This window comes from Hyperolius riggenbachi, chromosome 2 (genome assembly GCF_040937935.1).
Source record: "Hyperolius riggenbachi isolate aHypRig1 chromosome 2, aHypRig1.pri, whole genome shotgun sequence".
Taxonomy (NCBI): domain Eukaryota; kingdom Metazoa; phylum Chordata; class Amphibia; order Anura; family Hyperoliidae; genus Hyperolius; species Hyperolius riggenbachi.
This window is the reverse complement of record NC_090647.1, coordinates 298,462,627-298,485,064: the sequence shown is the minus strand read 5'-3', so window position 1 is coordinate 298,485,064 and position 22,438 is coordinate 298,462,627. Positions and strand designations below refer to the sequence as shown.

Sequence of the window (22,438 nt, the reverse complement as noted above, 5' to 3'; positions counted from 1 at the left end):
TATGCATGAGCTAATGGGAATGGGCGGAGATGTGTGAGGGTGTCGCCTGGAAGGGGTGGGTCAGTCCCAGCCTCCACAACATATTTAAACCCCTTGTATAGATGTGCACTTCAGCTCTGACTTGAGCCGTGTGATGCTGGGGGATACTTTGGTGGTGGTTGGGGGTTCTCTATTTATTATTTTTGCACTTTATCTTGCTCCTGATGAAATCTGTTTAAGATGAAACATGTTGAGCACTGTTAGCACTGTATATATGTATTGCATTCCCTAATCCTTGTACTATTTCCCTGGCTTGTTTTCAGTAATTGTGTGAGGGAGACCTGCAGCGACTCTGTAGATGCAAAGAGCTGCCATATTTGAGCCTTCTGGACAGCTTTTTTGCATATCTGTTGCACTTGCATAAGCTGCTGCAGGGTGGTTCAATTGTACACCCCACACAATACTGTTTTGATTTTATAAAAGAAATAATAGTGCTGTGCAACCAAAGTCTTCAGGGCTAGCCACCCCCCCCCCCCCCAGCTTGTGCGCTCAGACCAGCAAACTGTTCGCACATTCTGACAGTGAACTGTGGGGGGAATAGGCAAAGACACCCGCTTTGGTCTGCAATCTATGCACCAACATATATTTTAAAACCTATAAGTATTGCAAATAAAGGATGTAGTAGTATTTTAGTAGACCTGTGACAACAAGGTGGTGTGAACTACGAGACCACTCGAGTACATTTGTAGGAACCTTGAGTCAGATCTTGACTCCCGTGTTGCATGATTCATTTTTCCTGTACGAATACCAGCCTTGTTTATAGTAACTCAGTTCAGGCAGGTGTGGAAAACAAGCAATAATTGTTCCTTATCTGTGCAGGTAGCTACACACGCATAAAGAGGAATATATCTGGGCTGTCTGTAGTGAACACACATTCATCATACAGCACCATTTGGGCTTCCTATAATTGGAAAATAATTGCCTGCTGCAGATTGAATTGGGGAAGTCATTTTAATAACATTAAACTGAAAAAACACTTCTGCAGCAATGATACATGTTTATAGCAAATGTATAGCAAAAGTATTGCTTAAGTGGCATATCACTTAAAGTTGCTGTTAGGGAGCTAAATATGAAAATCCTAATTCAAAAAAGAGAACCTGCATACCAAGTGGTTAACAAGAAGCCCTTCCCAGAGTAATGCTATCTACACGCTTGTGATTATTGCCGAGGATCAAGAAACTATTACACAGGTGACAAAAGGCTGTATAGACATATTTCTAATTTGTAGACTAGCAATGCATTCTGTTGTTATAGAGGATGGTGGAGGAACAACGATCGGTGTATGACAGAGCCGCTTCCTGCAGTCAGGACAGAGCAAACACTACACTGCAATCCTGCATCCAGGGTCATTAAGGAGCCAACTTGTTGGATTCTTAAAGGACAACCGAGGTGACATGTGACGTGATGAGATAGACATGTGTATGTATAGTACCAAGGACACAAATGACTAGGCTGTGTTCATTTTTTTCTTTCTCTGCCTGAAAGAGTTAAACATCAGGTATGCAAGTGACAGTTTCTATCCGAGTCGGGACCGAGTCAGACTGGGACAAACTATAGCATAACCCTCACCCCTCACTGATAAGCAATACAGCCATAAAATACTTTTCTGTCAGTAAATGGCTGCCTGAAGCAGGAACGAGATACAAAAAAAGGGTCAATAATTTATAGATTTGAGCTCTAGCATACTTCAATGAAGGTGTCATTGAGCAGAGACAATGAAACAGTACAAACTTCAAAAACTAGATTTAAATATAAAATAAAACTGTGGGATATCTAAAAAAGTCATTTTTTAGGACAAGGAGGATAGATACAATTGTTTTTCTCATCAGTTTATTTTTACCTCGGATGTCCTTTAGGTGATGTTGGCTGTAGTTTGCACACACATTAGAAAAGCAGGTGATCACCAACCGAAGTGATCGTTATTGACAATTTCACCTGACTTTTATCTAATGCGTATACATACCTTAATTTCCTCATAAATAGACTAACAATCAGTGTTTCGAAGCAGTGCTAATAAAATCTGATCTTAGGTTTTGGTTTGTCCTGTACTAGGTGGCATGCTTTACCAGTGTCAATTATAAACTAGTTTGAGCAGACAACCTTATTTTTGCCTTAGTTACAAAATGCACAGATAGCTGCAATTTATTCTTTAACCACTTATGTTTTTTTTACGTTTTTGGTGGATATTCATTTTCAGCCTTATGTATCCTGCTGTTTTGTTTCCAACCATCTTTAATATCAGAAGGGGAACAATGGTGACTCCAATTATGTAAAGGTACTAGTGGAGTGGGTTTTAGTTATTACATCTGATCTGTAGTTTAACCCAAACAGTGGCAGTAAGAAAATACAGTGTGTAACTATGTTTGCCTTCACTTGCTAAATGTTCTCCTTAGGAAACCCCAATATAAGCAAAATCATTTATCCACTCATCTGATGTTACTTTCAATCCATTCATGAGCTTTGTACAAACTGTGATCAGTGAAAGCAAATTAGGAACCTAAACTATACACTGAAGAATTGCTATCATTAAAAGAGTCTGTGTTCAGTGATGAAGAAGTACAGCCTGGGTGTAATTAAATGGATTTTACTAAACTGAAGTACAATACAACTGATAATGCATAGTAGGTTTGTTGTTGTCATCACGTTAGTACATGCATGTTACTGCAGCAACGCTCATGTTACTTGAGCACCGCATATTGCACTAATAGCATGACTTGCGGTACACTGCTAGTGGTAGTAGCAGAGTTTTGTCCTAGCAGATAATTTTTCATCCTCTATTTAAAATAACTTTCCAGCATGTTGCAATTGAAAAAGTACCAAAAAGTAGGTGAAAAGTACTATCAAATGTGTTTTTTCTTGCTTGCTGGTGGCTTAAAGGGATACTGTAGGGGGTTCGGGGGAAAATGAGTTGAACTTACCTGGGGCTTCTAACGATCCCCCGTAGACATCCTGTGCCTGCGCAGCCACTCACCGATGCTCTGGCGCCGCCCCCAGTCCACTTCTGGAATTTCAGACTTTAAAGTCTGAAAACCACTGCGCCTGTGTTGCCATGTCCTCGATCCCGCTGATGTCACCAGGAGCGTACTGCACAGACACAGACGATACTGGACCTGCACAGTATGCTCCTGGTGACATCAGCGGGATCGAGGACACAGCAATGCAGGCGAAGTGGTTTTCAGACTTTAAAGTCGGAAATTCCAGAAGTGAACAGGAGGCGGGTCCGGAGCATCGGTGAGTGGCTGCGCGGGCACAGGATGTCTGCGGGGGACCATTAGAAGCCCCGGGTAAGTTCAACTCATTTTCCCCCGACCCCCCTACAGTATCCCTTTAAAGGGAAGTTTATTGACAAGTTTCAATTGAATTTAATTGATAAAAATATCACCTAGGAGAAAACTCAGGAGAAAAAGTAAGTTAATTGCATATGGGCACATGGCCCTTATGCAATTCACTTTTTTCAAGTTTTCTCCTGGGAGATAATATTTCATCTTCTGCTTAAAGAGAGTAACTGTCGGGCAAAAAATCAAAAATCAATTCTTTATTTTTATCTGGTAAACAAGTAATAAAGATGCTAACCAGGCAATCCAAAAGCTAAAATCACTATTACTTTTCTTGTTGATAAATGAGCATTCCCCAGTTCACCTGACTCTTATTTGGTACACAGAAAATTTGGTACACAAAAGAGAAGTTGCAGGGCATGCTGGGTTGTCTTTTTTTGCTTCTCTACTTCTCCTCAGACTTAACTAATGCAGCCTGATTGGCTGAATCCTCTTTTCCTCCTGTTTTCCCCTCCCACACCTCTGTTCCTCTCTGATTGGCCAACATTTCTCAGGCTGAAACAATGCACTTTCTCTAGTGAAGGGCGGGCAAATCAGGCAGAGGAGACTAAGGGCGGATATTACATCATGACTGGCTTCAAAATAGACACAGTAAATATGGAAACTGTCTAGAATAGGATTCTCTACTTTTCCTTTAAAAAAATTCACAGGAATCATAACGTAGACAGTGCAATACATATGTTATGTAAGTAGAGCAAGTATTTATTTACTTATATATTTGTTTTTTTTTCCTGAGATAGTATGGCTGACAGCTCCTCTTTAAATCAACTTTTCCACACTCTGAAATTGAAAAAGTACCAAAAAGTAGGTGGTAAAGCACCGTCAAAACTATTCTGAGTGTTTTCTGGCTTGCTGGTATTTTTTTGATAAGGTGTAAACTGTCACCTAGGACAAAACTTAAGAGTAAAAGTGAATTGAATATCGTCCATCTTTGACAATTGTGTGTTCATATTAAATAAACATTTAAACATACATTAAATAAACATAAACAGCTGTTCAATTGTAGTGTCATGCATGCACCCACAACAATACATGAATTCAAGTTTTCCTGGATTTACAGTATTGAAAACAATTCTGATTCTGGGAATATAAAGGCAACTGGAATCACATAGATTATAATATAAAAATATTGTTGCAACCTTTGCTATGATCCGGTATGACTCGGGGAGGGAAACAAACATTTGCCACCTATTACCCTTTACATACATTCCTTAACTACCTAACGACCGCGTCACGCCAATGGGCGTGAACGCAGCGGCAGCCCCAGGACCGCCTAACGCCAAGTCCTGGGGCTGCAGTTTCCCAGGGAACGGCCGCACGCATGCGCGATCGTTCCCTGCCGTTTCATGGAGCGGGTCTCCGAGATCAGCCTGCTAGCTGCGATCGCGGCCAGCGGGCCGTTTTTCGCCGAAAGGGGAAGTAATTCCCCTTTGTTTACCTTTTGTACAGCGCTGTGATCTCCTGCAGCGCTGTGTGTCTGACACACGGCTGTCCCCCGGATTGGGTGTCAGATGGTGCCCTCTAATAGGCTGATGCCTATGAGAGGCGGGGATAAGTGCCAATCGCCACCCATTGGCGATTAGGAAGGCACAGGAGGGAGGGAAGGAGAGGGAGGAAGGGAGGGAGGGAAAGGCCTCCCTTTACAGCAGAAAAAAAAAAAAGTGAAAAATAGCCTAGTCTTTAGGGGGGTGTAAGCCTATGGTCGTCAAGTGGTTAAAGGATTGCAATTCTGTTTCAAAACAAGAGTCCACAAAATGTCTATTAATTTCATTAAGCATCAGTGTAAAGAGTATTTGGTCTTTGATTACTATGTTTCATTATTCTTGTTTGCAAATACAGCTGTGTGCCATTGATGATGAAAATATGTATTTCTCTTTGTCAGAAATGCAGCACAAAATCCTTGCCCTAAATACTTAAAATATGGAAGGTTATTACATAGATCCATGCAGTCACCATCTTGTTAAAAATCCCCCACCCTTTGTACATGCACATACACTCCTTTAATCTTATAAATCAATAAATAACCATCGATGCAGCGTAATCCTTATAATTTTCTGGGTCCTACAACAATAAAATAAATATGTGAAACAAATACAGAAGGAAAAAATCTAATTAGAGAGAAAATGTCTGTGCCCCAAAAATGATTGCTAAAGTTAACTGAAATAAAACACAACAGACATTAGCTACTTTAATTGCATTAAAAAATAGCTGACAGTTGGAAAGCATTATTACATATTGATTTCATGCTAACTTAAAAAAAGCAATGTGTGTGGCAATCCTTAAAATTAAGTACCTTTGTAATAATTGCTCTAAAAAAACCCTTTTGTGCGCAGGATAAAACAGCATAATATCAAAAGGATATAAAATTAAACCAGTTCTTGGAATAAAGGAAAATATAAATATGTTACAGAAAGCGGATCTATTTTTAATGAATCCACCGTAGCTATTTCTTCCTGTTTTGCATGCTGGATGTCACGAGTACAGAAGAAATGGTGCATTGATTTGTAAGGGGAATTTAAAAAGAATAGAGGTACTACAACAAGAAGTAGAGACATCCTGGAGTCTATAGCGGAGAAATCACACAGACTGCAGAAACATGAAGGGAATGACGCAGGATTCATGGTACTAGAATGTCAACTGCTGCAGGGAAAAGTGACCGGGGAATCATTATTTCATGGAACTTAAAAGTAGTCAGATTCTGATTGTTTCAACATCGCTTCACTGTTTTGGTGTCTAAAAAGAACAAAAAGAGATACTTTAGCATTTGTCCTGAAAACTGTCAATTCTGTTAGGTGGTTACAGCCTGCAATGATAAAGAAATTAGAAGGGTAATAAGCTTAAAGGAAACTTGATACAAATAGAGAGGTGCCATCTTTGTTCACTTTATTTAAAACATCAAATAGTTGGCTGTCATCTTGACTTCCTAATTTTTTTTTGGGGGGGGCTTAATAGTTCCTGAGACACTGTAGAGGGATGCAGCCAGTGCAATTAAGGTGGAGTCATAGCACCTTATATCAATACACACTCCATTACACAGTTAGTGTGGTTAAATAAAGACTTACATCCATTAAGTTAAAGCAGAAAAATGTATATATATATATATATATATATATATATATATATATATATATATTTATTTATTTATTTTTGGGACTATAAGACTCACTTTTTCTCCTCCAAAAGTGGGGAAAAATGTTGCTGCGTCTTATAGTCCAAATGCTGGGAGTTCCTGACTTGTGACCACTGCCAAAACGAATCTCCAACCTACCGCAATGTTGGGGACTCCCTGTACTGTGCCCATGCAGTGAAGGACACAAGGGGACTAACGGAGGACACAAGGGGACACAAAGGGGCATAGAGGAGGACACAAGGGGGATACAAAGGGGCATAGAGGAGGACACAAGGACACAAGGATGACAGAGGCAGACAAATGGAGGACATTGTGCATCATTGTGCTGCACCCTCAAATATCTCAGTTTATCCAGGAGAATGTAAAAACAAAAAACCTCAAAGGCTTGAAATTGGCCTGAAAAGAGAAAAAAAATCCTTCTGGCTCATCAGCCCCTGATGAGTGCGAATGCACGAAACGCGTAGGAAGGAGCTACAGGTGGGGAACAGCCAGCTTGGAGAAAGTACTTCTGTGATATGCTTGCTTTTATTTGGAATATGTGAGTGCACTAAGTTTTATAATATTTTAATAAAATTGTTATGGTTTTACACTATGAGAAGCTCTTTAGTTTGGTAGGTGAGGATAAGGACGCTGCTGTGCTGGAAATTCCGTTTGTGGGACCTGATGTTTGATCTAAGCTGTATGGACTGAGCGAGCAAGCTGTCTTATAATGTGGATGGCACAGATATAAGGTGAGAGGCCACGTGTGGCTGTGTGGAGGAGCTGCATGCACCAGGGAGAGGCAACAAATCCTTTATGGAAATAGAGCTTTTTTTTGCTGTCTGTGACCTTGGCAGCCACAAAGCCCCTGTAAGACCCTGTTGTGGAGATATGCATGGACTTGGTGGTTTAACACTGGTGGATGGGAAGAGGCATTTTATTATCAATACAGTATCACGCTATGGTTTTGTGTTTCTTTGTTTTGAGTCTCCAGTTTGTTTTGAGTATACAGTCTCCAAATAGTGTGTGTGCAAGTATCTTATTCTGCTTAAATGTGTCACTCACAGGCCTATCTTATTTATTTTCCTCAACATGTTGCATTAATCTTAGATTGTTATTTGACATACAAACTTTGCTTCCTATTCTTGAAACCTTTGTCATTTCCCAACCACTGAACCTTATCCTCCTGAAATTGCCTCCTTACCTTTCTTACCCCTTTTGCCAGCTTGATCTCTGTCATGTTAACTTTAAATTTGTTTCACCCTTTGACAAACATTTTAGTCCACTGTCAACTGCGCTCTATCAGTTTCTTTTTCTGAGTTGTCTCATCTAGGCCAAATGCATCACTTCTGGGGGCTTATTGGAGGTGAAGAATATGACTAGAACAAACATTAGTAAGTATTCTTGCAAAGTGCTATCATCTCTTGCAGAGTGCAAGAGGTTGAAGCTTGGGAACATTTCCTTGAACCCAATTCACAGGAACCAGTACAGGCTGTGCGGGTGCTCCTCTGGCCAAATTCAGATATCTGTACTAACAACTTACCAGTTCAAACAGTCATTAAAGTGAAATAGGGCTTGATTCACTAACCAGTAGCACATGTTAAGGCTTTGCATGTGCAAACTAGGGTGCTAAGTAGTTTGCACGGGCAAAGCTGTTGCTGTTTGCGTGCTATTGTACAGCGCGTACGGCGTTACGCGGTGCACTCCGTGCTACGTACCATTCTCGTGATAAGTCTTGACTTCATGTTGTAAAGAATAGCGGAGATGCCGCCGCAGAGACCAGCGGCATGGCGGCTATCTCCGCGTATCAGCCGGCGTCTTTTGCCGCGCGGGTAAAAGCTCAAGTTATGCCTGCTCCTTCCATTGCTCACAGGTTAAGGGCTACGCACATGCGAGCAGAACAACAGGACCTTTATGCAGCTAAGAGGGGAGTCAGCTGATCCTGCGATCAGCTGACTCCAGTGGGCATCCGGATTGGCTGAGGGATGGGGGCGGCGCTGTGGAGCTTGCTGGGTATATATAGAGCAGGCCTAGCAGTAGCTCCGCGTCTGCTGTTGCGTATGCTATATTTGTGTTAGCTCTCAGACCTCAGTCAGTTCCCAAAGTGTGTTAGAACCAGCCGGAGCTGGGAATTCACACTTAGCTAGATTCTGTTGATAGCTTAAAGTACTAGTGCTTTGTTTATTTGTTATGACCTATTGCTTCCTCTGACTATTCTTCCGTTTGTCGATTCTGTACCTCTGTCATCTGATTCACGTTGCCGACCCAGCCTGTCCCTGACGTTGAATCAGCCTTCCGATTCTGTACTTTGTCTGTCCGCTCGTTGCCAGACTCTGCCTGTCTGACCACTCTACCCGCACTGGTGGGCCCTGCCACCAGTGAGGGGAATCAGTTTCCTGCACCAATCTTCTCTGTGTAGGATACTGCCCTCTAGGCAGGATACCTGCTCCTCAGGTATCCTAGGCTGCAGTACTATCTGTGTCACTTGCTAGGCTGCAGTACTGTCGGTCATTCCAGCTTAGGCTGCAGTACTGTCTGTCTCACTCCAGCTTAGGCTGCAGTAACGCCTGAATCAAACCAGGGCCATAATACCAATTGTATCAACTACTCCTAGGCTGCAAGACAGTCCGCACTATCTGTCCTGCAGGAGAGCTTGCATGCAGCTTTACTGTGGTTCCTCCTTATACTGTGCACCAAACACTACTAGGTTGCAGTACACTCTGAATCACTTGGTCTATAGGAGATCAGTTATCAAGTATTATTGTATCATCCACTTTAGCCTTCTTGCCTGCAGTACTGTCTGACTCACCCCGCCATTAGGTGAGTATCAGCTGCAGGCTGGGTCACCCGCTCCTCAGGTAGGCTCTCTCATCTGTATTACTGTTACACCTAAACACGATCCTCCACTGGTTGTCACATATCAGGCTATACTAGTATTATTGGTGATTCTGCAGATCACCATATAATCAGGTATAGCATCTGTATTATTGGTGATACTGCAGATCACCAATAATCAGAAAAATCTGTGTTGCTGACACCAATCGTTACACATGTGCTAAATCTCCTTAGCATGCTACTTAACACGCGAAGGGGCTGATTTTGCACACAAAGCGATGCGCGCGTAAACTCTTACGCGCATATTAGCACGTGAAGAGCTAGTTTGCACATGCTAAGTGGCTTTTTACTGGCGTGCTAACACTTAGCATGCTTTTGTGAATCAAGCCCATATCGTTCAACTCCCTCCACTCGCCCCCTTCCGCACACAGGGATGCACTAATTACTGTCTCAATTATGGATTGTTGGCCAGTATTATTGCTTTGCAAACAAATGGCCTTATACCAAGGGAAAAAAGAGTTACTTCACATTATCAAAATGAATAGATAAAAAGATTAATATGTTCTTTAAGCAAGATAAAACTACAACAACTTGGTTTAGACTTTGTGTCAAAATTTCAAGTTTTCTTCATTCATATCCTCCCAATGACAGACATACGGGTAAATAAATTAGCAAGTTCCTTGTAAGGACCTTTGAACAGGCAGAGACAGCTGCTCATCAAAATCCATGGTCTGCATTTGTATAATCCATGGTCTGCACTTGTATAGTCTGAAAAGACACAGCAGTGACATCTCTGGGCACAGTTATTAAAGTGGTAAAGAAAAGTATTCACATCCCACATTAACTGCCAGTCTCAATCAATATATGATAGATTGCCTTCAGACATTGGCCAGAACTGGCAGTTATTTTTGTCTCATCTATTTGTGGCCAATTAGGCAGAAAATGACCTATTTCAATGGGTGAATTCCAGCATGTGTAGGCACCTTACTAGGAAACAGTTGTCTCATTGGTTGCTACTTGGACCATGTTAATTAAATAGTAATTAATGTTTTAGCTGTAATCCTCATCAGATGAACGTAAAAATATATAGCACATCTACAAAATATGTGTATTGCCTAATAATATCTAAAAGGTTACCCAGCTTGCTGTTATGCCCCAGTAAATAGAACTGTCAAGACTTTTTATATGATAATACATTTAGGATTAGTATACTTTTAAACAATGTCCATTTATATAGGTGGAATATCAAAGCTTTATTTGATTAAAATGAGTGTTGCACGATAAAGAAAATATTAATGTTATTTCTTACTTGTTACTTCTGTGCTTATCCTTACTTTGCTAATTTAAACATAACAGAGTGTGGAGTATTGTGCGTAAATTAAAGAGGAGACTCATATGAAAGCTGAAAATATTGTTCACTGTACATCATCTTCTTTATAAAGAAGCCAGTGTATGGGCAATGAAAGATTTAACAACCCAAACATTGAACATTACAATGCCCTTTGTATTGCTTCAAAACTGAAGGTGAGTCTCTTCTTTTTTGTCTTTGTCTTCTTTTTAGCCCACAATGCACCCCAACAGCACCCTGATACATGTTAAAACAGGCATGGTTAGTGGTAATTGCTGTTGACATTGTTGGAATCCTGGCTTCATCACTTGGGACAAATCTTTCTTTTACCAAGGACAGCTCGTTAGGCTGTCTCTGAACTCCAAAGCCACTTAATTAAATTGTAAGAAAAAAAATGCCGGGTTCTGGTGGGAAATTTGCACACAAAGATCTTTTGGCTGTCTCCAGTCTTTTCTTTTGTGATTTTTTTTTCACACAGTTCGCCAAACAAGTGTAGCAGTATCAAGTCTCCCTCCCATCCTGCAGCAGGACTCGTAGCACGCATTGCTTCCAACTACTGCAGAAGCTGCCGGCTCCCCTCATTAAACTAAAGAAATAAATTGGGTTTGTTAGGAAATGTTTTCCCAATGATTCACTAACAGGACTTTTCTTTCCAACACAATCAGGGATATATAAGTGCTTCAGAAGAGCCCTTAACAGACTGATTGGTGAAAGACTTTGTAGAACTGAAGAGTGAAAACAGGTTACATGAAAAAAGACAGTCTTTTGTCATGCTATGTAAACACTCTGAAGAGGCTGTCCACAGTTAAACTGTCAAACCTGAGGCTTCTTTTTATATTCAGACAACTAGCCTGACAAATATTTTGGCACTTCTGTTTGCCAGCATTCCGTGAGTGTATGCAGTGGTCACCCTGCCCTACTGGACAGCCTCAGATGGCCATGTCTTCTTTTCAGACGTGTCTATAGAAAACTCAGCGGGACTATTATCTGCCAGAATAATAGAAGACTGTAAAAAGGGAATGCTTCCTTCCTTTTTTTTTTTAGTCTTAATGCAGCTCTACCAAGATTTAGCCAGGTGCTAAGATTCAAAAAAGAATAGTAAACAGACCTTCAAGTGTAACAAAGCTGAGATAAATTTTACAGTGCTCGAAACTTAACAAAATTGTATAATTTCTTTGTATACTTTTTTTAAAAATTTGTTACAAAAAGTTAAAATGCTTGAGGAAAAGGCGTTACCACAAGGATATGCTTGGGTAGTTTTGGTATTTATTTAAAGGACCACTATCGCGAAATTGTAATATGTAAAATACATGTAAACACATACAAATAAGAAGTACACTTCTTCCAGAGTAACATGAGCCATGAATAACTTTTCTCCCATCTTCCTGTCACTTACAGTAGCTAGTAGAAATCTGACAGAACCGATAGGTTTTGGTCTAGTCCATCTCTTCATGGGGGATTCTCGGCATGTTCTTTATTCTTTATAAAGACACTCCTTGAAAAGGTTTTATATAAAGATGCTGGCCAGCCTCCATGCTCACTGCATACTATTTTTTAGCAATTGGACAGAGCAACTGTAATTCTCTAACAGTCCTGCTAATCCATTTGGCTGCAGTAGTGAACTGAATTACACCAGAAGCAAGCATGCAGCTAATCTTGTCAGTTCTGACAATATGGTCAGAAACCTCCGACCTTGTTAATGGTCTTGTTAATGGTCTATGGTTGAATGTATTAGAGGCAGAGGACCAGCAGGGCAGCCAGGCAACTGGTATTGCTTAAAAGGAAATAAATATGGCTGCCTCCATATTATTCTCACCTCAGGTTCCCTATAAGTGCTTTTGAAAATAAAATAAAAAAAAAACGGAGAATCCCCCATGAGGAGATGAGCTAGTCTAAAGCCTGTTGGTTCTGTCGAATTTCTACTACCTACTGAAAGTGACAGCAAGATAGGAGAAAAGTAATGTATGACTCATTTTACTTTGGAAGAAATGTACCTCTTATTTGTATGTGTTTACATGTATTTTCAATTTTACAATGTCTGCGATAGTGGTCCTTTAACCGTTTCAGCCCGCAGGGATTTTTCACCTTATGCATCAGAGCAATTTTCACCTCTCATTAATTCGCTAATAACTTTATCACTACTTGTCACAATTTATTGATCTATATCTTGTTTTTTTGGGCTTTCTTTGGGTGGTACATTTTTCTAAGAATTTTTTTTTTATAAATGCATTTTACCAGGTTTATTAAGAAAAAAATGGAAAAAATTCATTATTTCTCAGTTTTTGTCCATTATAGCTTTAAAATAATCCACGCTACCATACTGAAAACCTATGTATTTTATTTGCCCGTTTGTCTCGGTTATGACACCATTTCAATTTAGTCCCTATAATAATGTATGGCGCCAATATTTTATTTGGAAATAAAGGTGCATTGTAACGATTGCAAAATTATCTCCGTGGTCAGCGCACAAGGTGTGCCCCGACACGGCGGAAGTCCTCCACAAGCGTATAAAACGACAGAACCCAGCTTGGTGCAATGCACTTGTAGAGGGAAATTCCCACCGGCAGATGGAGCTGTGGAGTGCAGAGGAACAACTCCTCTGCACTGCCACAGTTGCAAGCTGGGAATTGTACGAATTGCAACAATGCAGGGCAAGTTAGCCCTCAGAGAGAGAGAGTGAGCACAGTGACAGAATGTATGCGTGTCCACAAATCTAGTCGCCCCCCCGGCGACTGTGAACACACAACAACGGAAATCAAGTGGGAACGCAATTGCAAGAGTGGCGATTGCCAACAGTGACACAAGACCGAATAAAGACAGAGCACAAGTGTAGCAAGAAGGACACAACAAATGACAATGATCAGAACGCTAAGGAAAATAACAAACGCACTCGCTAAGCGTGGTCGCCGCGCGAAAAGAGCAACAGCGACAAAGCACGCTAATGGCGCGGTCTCCGCATGAAAAGAGCAGGGGCTAATTGGACCATGCCTTGTAAGGGTTTTTTCGCCTTCCTCTGGGTCAACAGGGATATGTGAGGGAGCAGGCTGGTGTTGTACTTTATACTGGTTGAACTCGATGGACGTATGTCTTTTTTCAACCAAAATAACTATGCAACTATGTAAAAAAAAAACACGCCAACCCTAACTAACCAATGTAACACGAAAATGAATAGAGAACGCGAATGCTTGCTAAACAGTTACCTCACCGAGCCTTCAGCAAGCGTTCGTTCCAGACAAGACAGACAGAAGGAGTAACCAGTAGCAACCGCAGCTCTGGCCTAAACTCCCAGACAGAGTACAGAAGGAACCACCGCCACTACCGCTAGGGCGAATGCGATCCAGACAGACAGACAGATGGGGCTACCAGTAGCAACCGCTGCTCTGGCTTGCACCCCTAAGACAGAGTACAGAAGGAACCACCGCCACTACCGCTAGGGCGAATGCGATCCCAACAGACAGAACGATTTCCTGTCGACCACCGCTGGCGACAAGACAATCGCAACAGATAGACAGTACAAGGCAATACAGATAATACAACAACCTGACTACGCTAGAAGGAATGCCTAGTGCACTCCCAAGGAATTACTCTAAGATAGCAATATTAGCAAACAGTAAGCAAAGGGCTGAGACTCCAGGTAAGTTAGCAGGAACAAACCATCATGACCAGCAAGGGATTCTGGGAGGAAATAGTTTTTTTTTGTTATACTTATTCTATTTTCAAAAAATATATACTGATTTCACTGTGTTACAATTTGGCCATATTTTGACAATGATACATACATCAAACCAGTAGGGAATGGTACAACAGAAGTAAACTGCGAACGTGGAAGAGTCTTGATCAGAGTCTTTTTTTAAATGAAAACATAGACCATCTGAATAAACCCTAGGGAGGTAAAAGTCTTGGGTCATAGAAGAGCGTTTTTAGATGTAATGTTGATTGTAGATTAAGTCTTCGCTGTGGTGGGCAAAGAGTATCACAGTGCCAACAAGAGGAGTTGGTTGCGGGTTTAGGAGAGAAAAGACTATTGTATCTATGTAGAGGTGTATAGAAAAGTGGGGCCACTCTGATACTACTCTGACCTATGCTTCGTAGAGAGAGTGCATGGGGATTACCAAGGGCCTGGTTAGGATATCTTCTAAGGTGGGTGGTAGATAGGAGAGGAGTAGGGCCATGAATCCCATATTTTGTGGAAATTTAATTCCGTATCTCTCAGTGATGCCGTGAGTTGTTCCATATTTTTTGTCCAATTAATTTTATGAATGACTTCTGATATATCAGGAGGTGCTAATTTTTTCCAGTTGGACGCAATAGTTAGCCTAGTAGCAGTTAGTATGTGTGTAATGAGACGATTGGAGTGTTTGGGGATTTTTTTCAAAGGTCTGCCCAGGAACATGTATACAGGGTCTAAAGGAACTGTAATATCCATTGAAGTTTTGATAAGCTCCCGAACTGTGGACCATAAATTGGAGATCAGAGGACAGGACCAAAAGATATGTTCTGTGGTTCCTTTATTATTGCACCCTCTCCAGCAAAGGTCCGATGAGCCTGGGTAGATCTTTGCTATTTTGGCAGGTGTTAGATACCAGTGGAAGAGAATCTTATATATATTTTCTCGGATCTGAATACATTGAGATGAATGTCTAGCATTGTCCCATATCTCGTACCAGTCTTCTAGGGAGATGGGGGTTGAGAGAGAATTGGACCATTTGTGCATATAGGTGTGATCGGGTATCCATGATCCTGATTTTGTATGGAGGAGAGTATAGATTTGGGATATCAGGCCCTTTTGGTGACCAGGCTGCTTGCAAATTCGTTCAAAAGGAGACAGAGATGGAGGTGATTTTTTCAAGAGAGTTTGCAGGAAGTGGGAAATCTGGTTATATTGCAGTAGCAATTGGGGTGTAAAAGTAATTTTTTCCTCTAGGTGGGGTTTGTCATATGCTTTGCCCGTTAGTGGATTGAGCCAATCGCTGAGGTTAAAGTATCCCATGTTATACCACCTATTCATAAAGGAGTTAGATAGCCCTGGGGGGAAATGAGGGTTGCCCAAAATTGGGCATAGAGGAGAAGGTGATGACTTCAATTTGGCGGAGTGGCTGGTGTTTTTCCAAATGTTGAGCGTAAATTTAATGGTAGGAAGCAGTTGTTGGCCATTAATCCTAGGTTGAGAGTGGGACCATAAGAGGGATGCGAGGGACATGGGGAGAATGCTAGAGGCCTCGATGAGACCCCATTTAGTGAAGACCTTCAAGTTTGTCCATTCAGGGAGTTGGCGCAAATGTGAGGCTTGATAATAGAACCTAAGGTGGGGTACCCCTAGGCCCCCTTGATCTCTGGGGGAGAGGAGAACAGATCTTGAAATTCGGGATCGTTTATGATTCCAAATAAATGTAAAGAAGGCTGACTGCAGGGATGATAGCTGATGAGCAGGGACCTGGACTGGAAGGGTCTCGAACAGATATAAGAGACGTGGGAGTATATTCATTTTGAGGGCGTAAATGTGACCTAACCAGGAGATCTTATAGGCCGTCCATTTGTGCAGATCTTGTAATATTTTCTGGATAAGGGAGGGTAAGTTGTGCTTGTAGAGTGTACTATATGTAGGGGTGAGGTGGATACCCAAATATTTTAGTGAGTGGGATTGCCATCTATAGGGGAAAATGATTGTAGTGTAGTGAGTAGTTGAGGGGGGATTTTAATAGGTAGGGCTTCCGTTTTATCCTGATTAAGTTTGAATCCTGAGAGGGATTCAAACGTTCTTAAAGTGTCGTGTAGGACTGGGAGTGTAGTGAGGGGGTTAGTGAGGGTAAGGAGTATGTCGTCAGCAAAGAGGGAAATTTTGTATTCTCGTTTACCAAATAGGATTCCTGTGATGTCTGTGTTTTGTCTTATAGCTGAGGCCAGGGGCTCAATGCTCATGGCAAATAATAGGGGGGAAAGAGGGCAGCCCTGTCTAGTGCCGTTATGGATCGGAAAAGGGGATGGGGGGGGCAAAAGGTAATTTAATCGAAGCTGAAGGGGATGAATATAAGAATTTTATCATGGATAGGAATGGGCCTGAGAAGCCTTGGTGGTTTAGGACATGGAACAGGAAAGGCCAATTGAGACGGTCAAAAGCCTTCTCTGCGTCTAAACTCAGGAGCAGAGAAGGATTGTTTGATCTATTCATTATAGATATGAGGTCTATAGCTCGGCGGGTGTTATCCCCTGCTTGTCTACCCATAATGAATCCTACTTGATCGTTATCAATAAGTCTATTAAGGATAGGATTGAGGCGGTTGGCTAAAGTTTTTGTGATGATCTTCAGATCTGAGTTGAGAAGGGAAATGGGGCGGTAGCTTTGGGGTAAGTGGGGATCCTTACCGTCTTTTGGGAGAACAGTAAGCAGGGATGATAGTAAGGAGGGAGGGGGGGTGTCCCCTCTCATAATCCTATTTGCTAAATTTACAAGGTGGGGAGTAAGAATGGAGCTGAAGTTTTTGTAATAGGAGTAAGGAAGGCCGTCTGGTCCTGGGGATTTGGACGATGGGAGAGCTTTAAGTATTTCTGAAACCTCTTCAGCGGTTATGGGGGTATTAAGGGATAAGCGTTCTTGATCTGTGAGTTTTGGGAGGTTTAATTGGGTGAGGAAGGATAGGACCCTTGAGTCATAGTTTGGGGAGGAGGAGGGGTCTGGTAAATTGTACAGTTGCTCGTAAAAAGATGTAAAGATTTGAGCTACCTGATGGGGATCATGGTGAAGAGTGCCCTGTTGGTCTTTTAAGGAATGTACTGCCTGATATGATCCCCTGGGGTTTAGCTTTTGGGCCAATATGGTATGGGGTTTGTTACCTCTTTCGAAAAATAGCTGTCTTGTCCATTTTAAGCTTTTCTCTAGTTGAGATGATTGAAGGGAGGAAATGGTTTTTATACTGCAAGCCATCAAAGGAAGCAGCTAAGCAATTTGCATGACAAGTGGATGGAAATTCCTCACCAGCAGAGCAACTCTGCAGCTTGCAGAGTGGAGACAGGTCTCTTTTCCAAGGACCTGCAGCACTCAGACCTAACACATGGTCAAACAGCTGTCTGCCTGTGCAGACAGCAGCGCAGATCATTACATGCATTTTTAATGCTCTGCAGTGATTGGCCCCAATGACGGAGAAGTGGTCCCGCGCTCGAGACCTGGCTTCGTATTAGCAGAGAAGCTGTGAGCAATGAGCAGCGTGATTGGTGGTTGGGACCAGCATCCCCCGCCTGATTGGTCCATTCGTCCCCAAAGTTATGCGGGACTTTGTTACCAAAAAAGCTGCGGCAATACCGGGGGACAGGAGAATGTATTGTATTATACACCGGGGGACAGCTCTGTGATTGGATCGGCAGCGTGGATAAGACAATGTATTGAATGAAGACGCGAGGGGACAGTGCGGTGTTCAAAGTGGCCGCGCTGACTGGGGATTGTATTGAAGACACCGGGGACAGCTGAGGAAAGCTGCGGCTGCGTGTCGTATGTATTTAATGCACAGGGGACACGTAGACTCGAGGACATGCAGGATAGAGGAGGACACATAGACACAGGACACGGGGAAAACAGGACATGGGGATGGTGGAAGTGGGACAGGGGGAGAGATGAAGAAGGACAGGGCACAGGACACAGGGGGTCAGATGACATGGGGACAGAGGAAAGAGGACACAGGAAGACACCAGGGGACATAAAGGGGGGGGGGGGCAGAGGACACAAAGGGACAGAAGGGAACATGAGGTACAAAAAAGGCACAAGGGGGACATAATAATTGTGGGGGAAAGGTCCATAAGACGCACCTGCACCATGGACGCACCAGGTTTAGTATATTATTTTTTTCTTTGGTTTTGCCCTCTAAACCTAGGTGCGTCTTATAGTCCAGAGTGTCTTATAGTCCGAAAATAGGGTAAGTTAAATGTTAAGATTAAATGAGGAATTGTTTAGGGATAGATATTTCAAGGAAAGTTAAGGGGTAGTCATAGGTCAGAAGTTAGGATTGTTCCAAAAATATATGTCACTCCAAAATGGCTCTGAGGTTGATATGCTAAGATTGGATCGGAGAAAATACTGTGAGTTTTCTAAGGAACTTGGACCGGAATTTGCAAACATTGTATACTATGTCAGCTTTTACCTGGGTCATTTCAGAACATAGTGAGGGTTGCTGAAATCTAAGTTCATTTCCACTATTGCAGCTGAAGTCATCTGCACTATTGTAACTGTTCTGCTTTGGTTTTAATAATCATTAAAGTGGAATGAAACCCAGCATTTCTTCTTTGCTCTAAAAAATTATTTACATACTACCAGCATTTTTTGTTTTTACTAGAACAGCATTCAAATGGTTACACACAGGACTTAAACATTCAGTGCAGAGAAATCTGGACGCATCCGAATTTGGACATAATGTTATCTTGTGTTTACTTAATTGTATCAAGTGAGGAATGTGACACATTCTCTGACTGTGCAGAAGCTCCTGGACACAGACAGACACTCATTTCTGCCTTCACTACAAAATGAATAAAACCAGTTATGAATAAAATGCAAAGTCAGCTCTCAAATTCAAAAAAACTGTACTTTTTGGAACTTGTAATTTCTAAATCAATAATAGTACTTATGCACAAATGCAAATATGATAACTGTATGGCATATAAAAAATAGGAAAACATGTTTTTATTTAATGTTATGTCAGGGTTTTATACCGCTTTAACCACTTTCGGATTTCTGCCACGTATATACACGCCCCTGTTGAATTCATCAGCAGATAAGGGGCGTGTATATACGCTCCGCGCTGTTTATCTCCGCTGTGTGCGATCGAGGACGCGCATGCGCGCGCACCCGTGTCCGTCCTGCCGCTCGGATGTTAGAGAACGGGAACTAAGTTCCCTACAGCCGCTACTGTGCCCCAGTATAGTACGATCACTGCCAAAGGCAATGGCAGTGATCGTAATCACAAATGTAAACATGCTCGCTGTCAGGGGGAGATCGCAGGCACGATCGTGCACGCGCATGCGCGTGAATGCGCGTGCACCTGCCGGGCACTGATTGGCTGTGGTTGTTGAGAGGGAACTCTTGTTCCCTTAAGCCAATCACAGTGCATTTAGAATTGAATGATTGCTGCCATAGCCAATGGCAGTGATCATTCATAAAAAGTTTGTAAACATGTTACAAACTATCTCTTGCTGTAATAGTTACTGAGATCACTCGTGAGAGAGATCTCAGATAACTTGACCTGCAAGAGATTGAGGTTAGCAACATTTAATATAAACTGATCTGATCCTGACCCTGATCTGCCCATTAACCCCTTCCCTCCCTTGTCAGTCCAATTGTCACTCCAATTTATTGGACACCTGTCACTCACTTCAGTGGGTATACACTTTAGTGGTATATATATATATATATATATATATATATATATATATATATATATACACACACTGCAGATCTATATACCCTATATCCCATATATATATATATATATATATATATATATATATATATATATATATATACACCGCAGTGTGTTTTTTCACCTTAACTGCCATCTTATTGGAAAAGAAAACTTTTTCCCTGCCTCACTTCGCTTAGTAAAGATGGCAAAGAGGCTTTATACAGCAGCCCAGCCAGCCGCCATGCTGCAAGATGACAGCAGCAGCAGCAGCGAAGGGGAAGAAATTGAGGAGTCAGATAGTGACTGGCTGCCTTCAGCGGACACTGACTCTCTTTCAGAGAGTGACTCAGAATCTGACATCTCAGAGTCTGATGATGAGCAACCAACATCCCGGGGTGCCATCAGAGAGGAGAGATATGATAGTGACACCGACACTGCACCAGAAGAGGAATCAGAAGGGGAATCACCAGTAGCTATCACCAGCCATGAGAACGTCAGAGGTCAGAGGGCTGCCAGGCCAAGGCAGAGCATTCCAGCGAGGGCAGCACAGCTACCCTATGAGCTCAGTCACCCCCAGTGGTCACCCTCTAATATGGAGGTCCCTACTATCCCTCCCTTTACAGCCAGGAGTGGAATTCTAGTGGACACTGCCAATATGCAGCCAATAGATCTTTTGAGTCTGTTCATGCCAGAGACCTTCCTTCAATATATTTGCGAACAGACAAATATATACGCCCACCAAAGAATTGGGGAAAATCCCACCTCACATTTTGCGGCAAACTGGATACCCACAAGTATCCCTGAGCTAAAGGTCTTCTTGGGCTTGACCTTCAACATGGGCCTTTGTCATAAACCAGAGCTACACCACTACTGGTCCAAAGACCCCATTCACTGTATGCCCATTTATTCCGCCACCATGCCTAGACGCCGGTACCAAATGTTGCTTAGCTGCATGCACTTCGTCAACAATGACGAGCAACTCCCCTCTGATGACCCAGCCTATGACCGGCTATTCAAATTGCGGCCCCTCGTCAATCATTTTAATAAGACCTTCCAGGAGACCTATATACCATCACAACAAATCGCAATCGATGAGTCCCTAGTCCCATTCCATGGAAGACTAGGGATCAAGCAATATATACCCAGCAAGCGGTCACGTTATGGAGTGAAGCTCTACAAGCTGTGTGAGAGCGGGAGTGGATACACCTTTTCATTTAAGATCTATGAGGGAAAGGACAGCTTGATCGAGCCAGCTGGATGCCCTCCCTACATGGGTACTAGTGAAAGAATTGTCCTTGACTTGCTGAACCCTCTACTCCATCAAGGGTACCACCTGTATGTGGACAATTTTTACAGCAGCGTCCCTTTATTTAAATATTTATTTTCTGCTCAGACACCAGCCTGCGGGACTGTTAGGGCAAACAGGAAAGGGCTGCCACCGCAGGTCCTGACTAAAAAGTTAAAAAGTGGGGAGACCTACAGCAACCGCAATAATGAACTGCTGGCGCTAAAATTTAAGGACAAAAGGGATGTCTTCATTTTGACCACAATCCACTCCGAGGCTACGACACCAGTCGTGTCTCGTAGAGTGACCGTCAACAAACCAGTGGCTATTGTGGACTACAATAGATTCATGGGGGCAGTAGATTTGGCCGACCAGGTGCTTGCTCCATACAGGATTGACAGAAAAAGGAAGGCCTGGTATAAAAAGGTGGCACTGTATCTGATGCAGGTTTCCATCCATAATGCCTTTCTCATCTACAAGAAAGCAGGCAACGGGGGCACTTTCCTCAAATTTCAGGAGCAGGTGATAACATCACTCATATTCCAGTCTGGACAACCGGCCATGAACCCAGACCTACTCGTTTCTGAAGATGTGATCCGACTTCACGCAAGGCATTTTCCTGCCCCACTTCCCCCTACTACATCAAAGCAGCATCCACAAAAACGATGCAAAGTTTGCCGCAGAAATGGAGCAAGAAGAGACACAAGATACCATTGTCCTCAGTGTCCATCAAAAGCAGCATTGTGCCTTGTTCCCTGCTTTGAAGTGTATCATACAGTCTTCCGCTATTAGTTTTTTTTTTTTTTTTTCTTAACTCTGTTAGGTTTGGTTCACACTGCAATATTTTTGGTGTTGGTTGAAATGCTGAGTGATTTGAAAAGCTCTTGCTAATGCATTGCTAGGAATGATTTTTATATAATCACACTGCTCAAGTGAGAACACACATATAGCATTACATTAGCAAGTGCTAGTGTACCAGAGCTGTATTACAGTAAAGGTTTTATACATACCCGGGGCTTCCTCCTGCCCCATGCGCACGGATCGCTCCCACACCACCATCCTCAGTCTTCTCCATCTTCTGTACCGGGTCCTGTTAGTTCAGCC

General features: G+C 42.3%; 1 protein-coding gene across 1 annotated transcript; it reads left to right on the top strand.

The window, feature by feature from the left end:
- Window positions 1-20,251: 20,251 nt before the first annotated feature.
- Window positions 20,252-22,126, top strand: LOC137545000 (piggyBac transposable element-derived protein 4-like). The gene has a single exon (XM_068266112.1). The coding sequence runs from the start codon at window positions 20,252-20,254 to the stop codon at window positions 22,124-22,126; it is 1,875 nt and encodes a 624-aa protein (XP_068122213.1).
- Window positions 22,127-22,438: the final 312 nt, after the last annotated feature.

Bases quoted from the DNA above. Each gene is read 5' to 3' on its own strand.
- LOC137545000 (XM_068266112.1), top strand. From the start codon at position 20,252: ATGGCAAAGAGGCTTTATACAGCAGCCCAGCCAGCCGCCATGCTGCAA.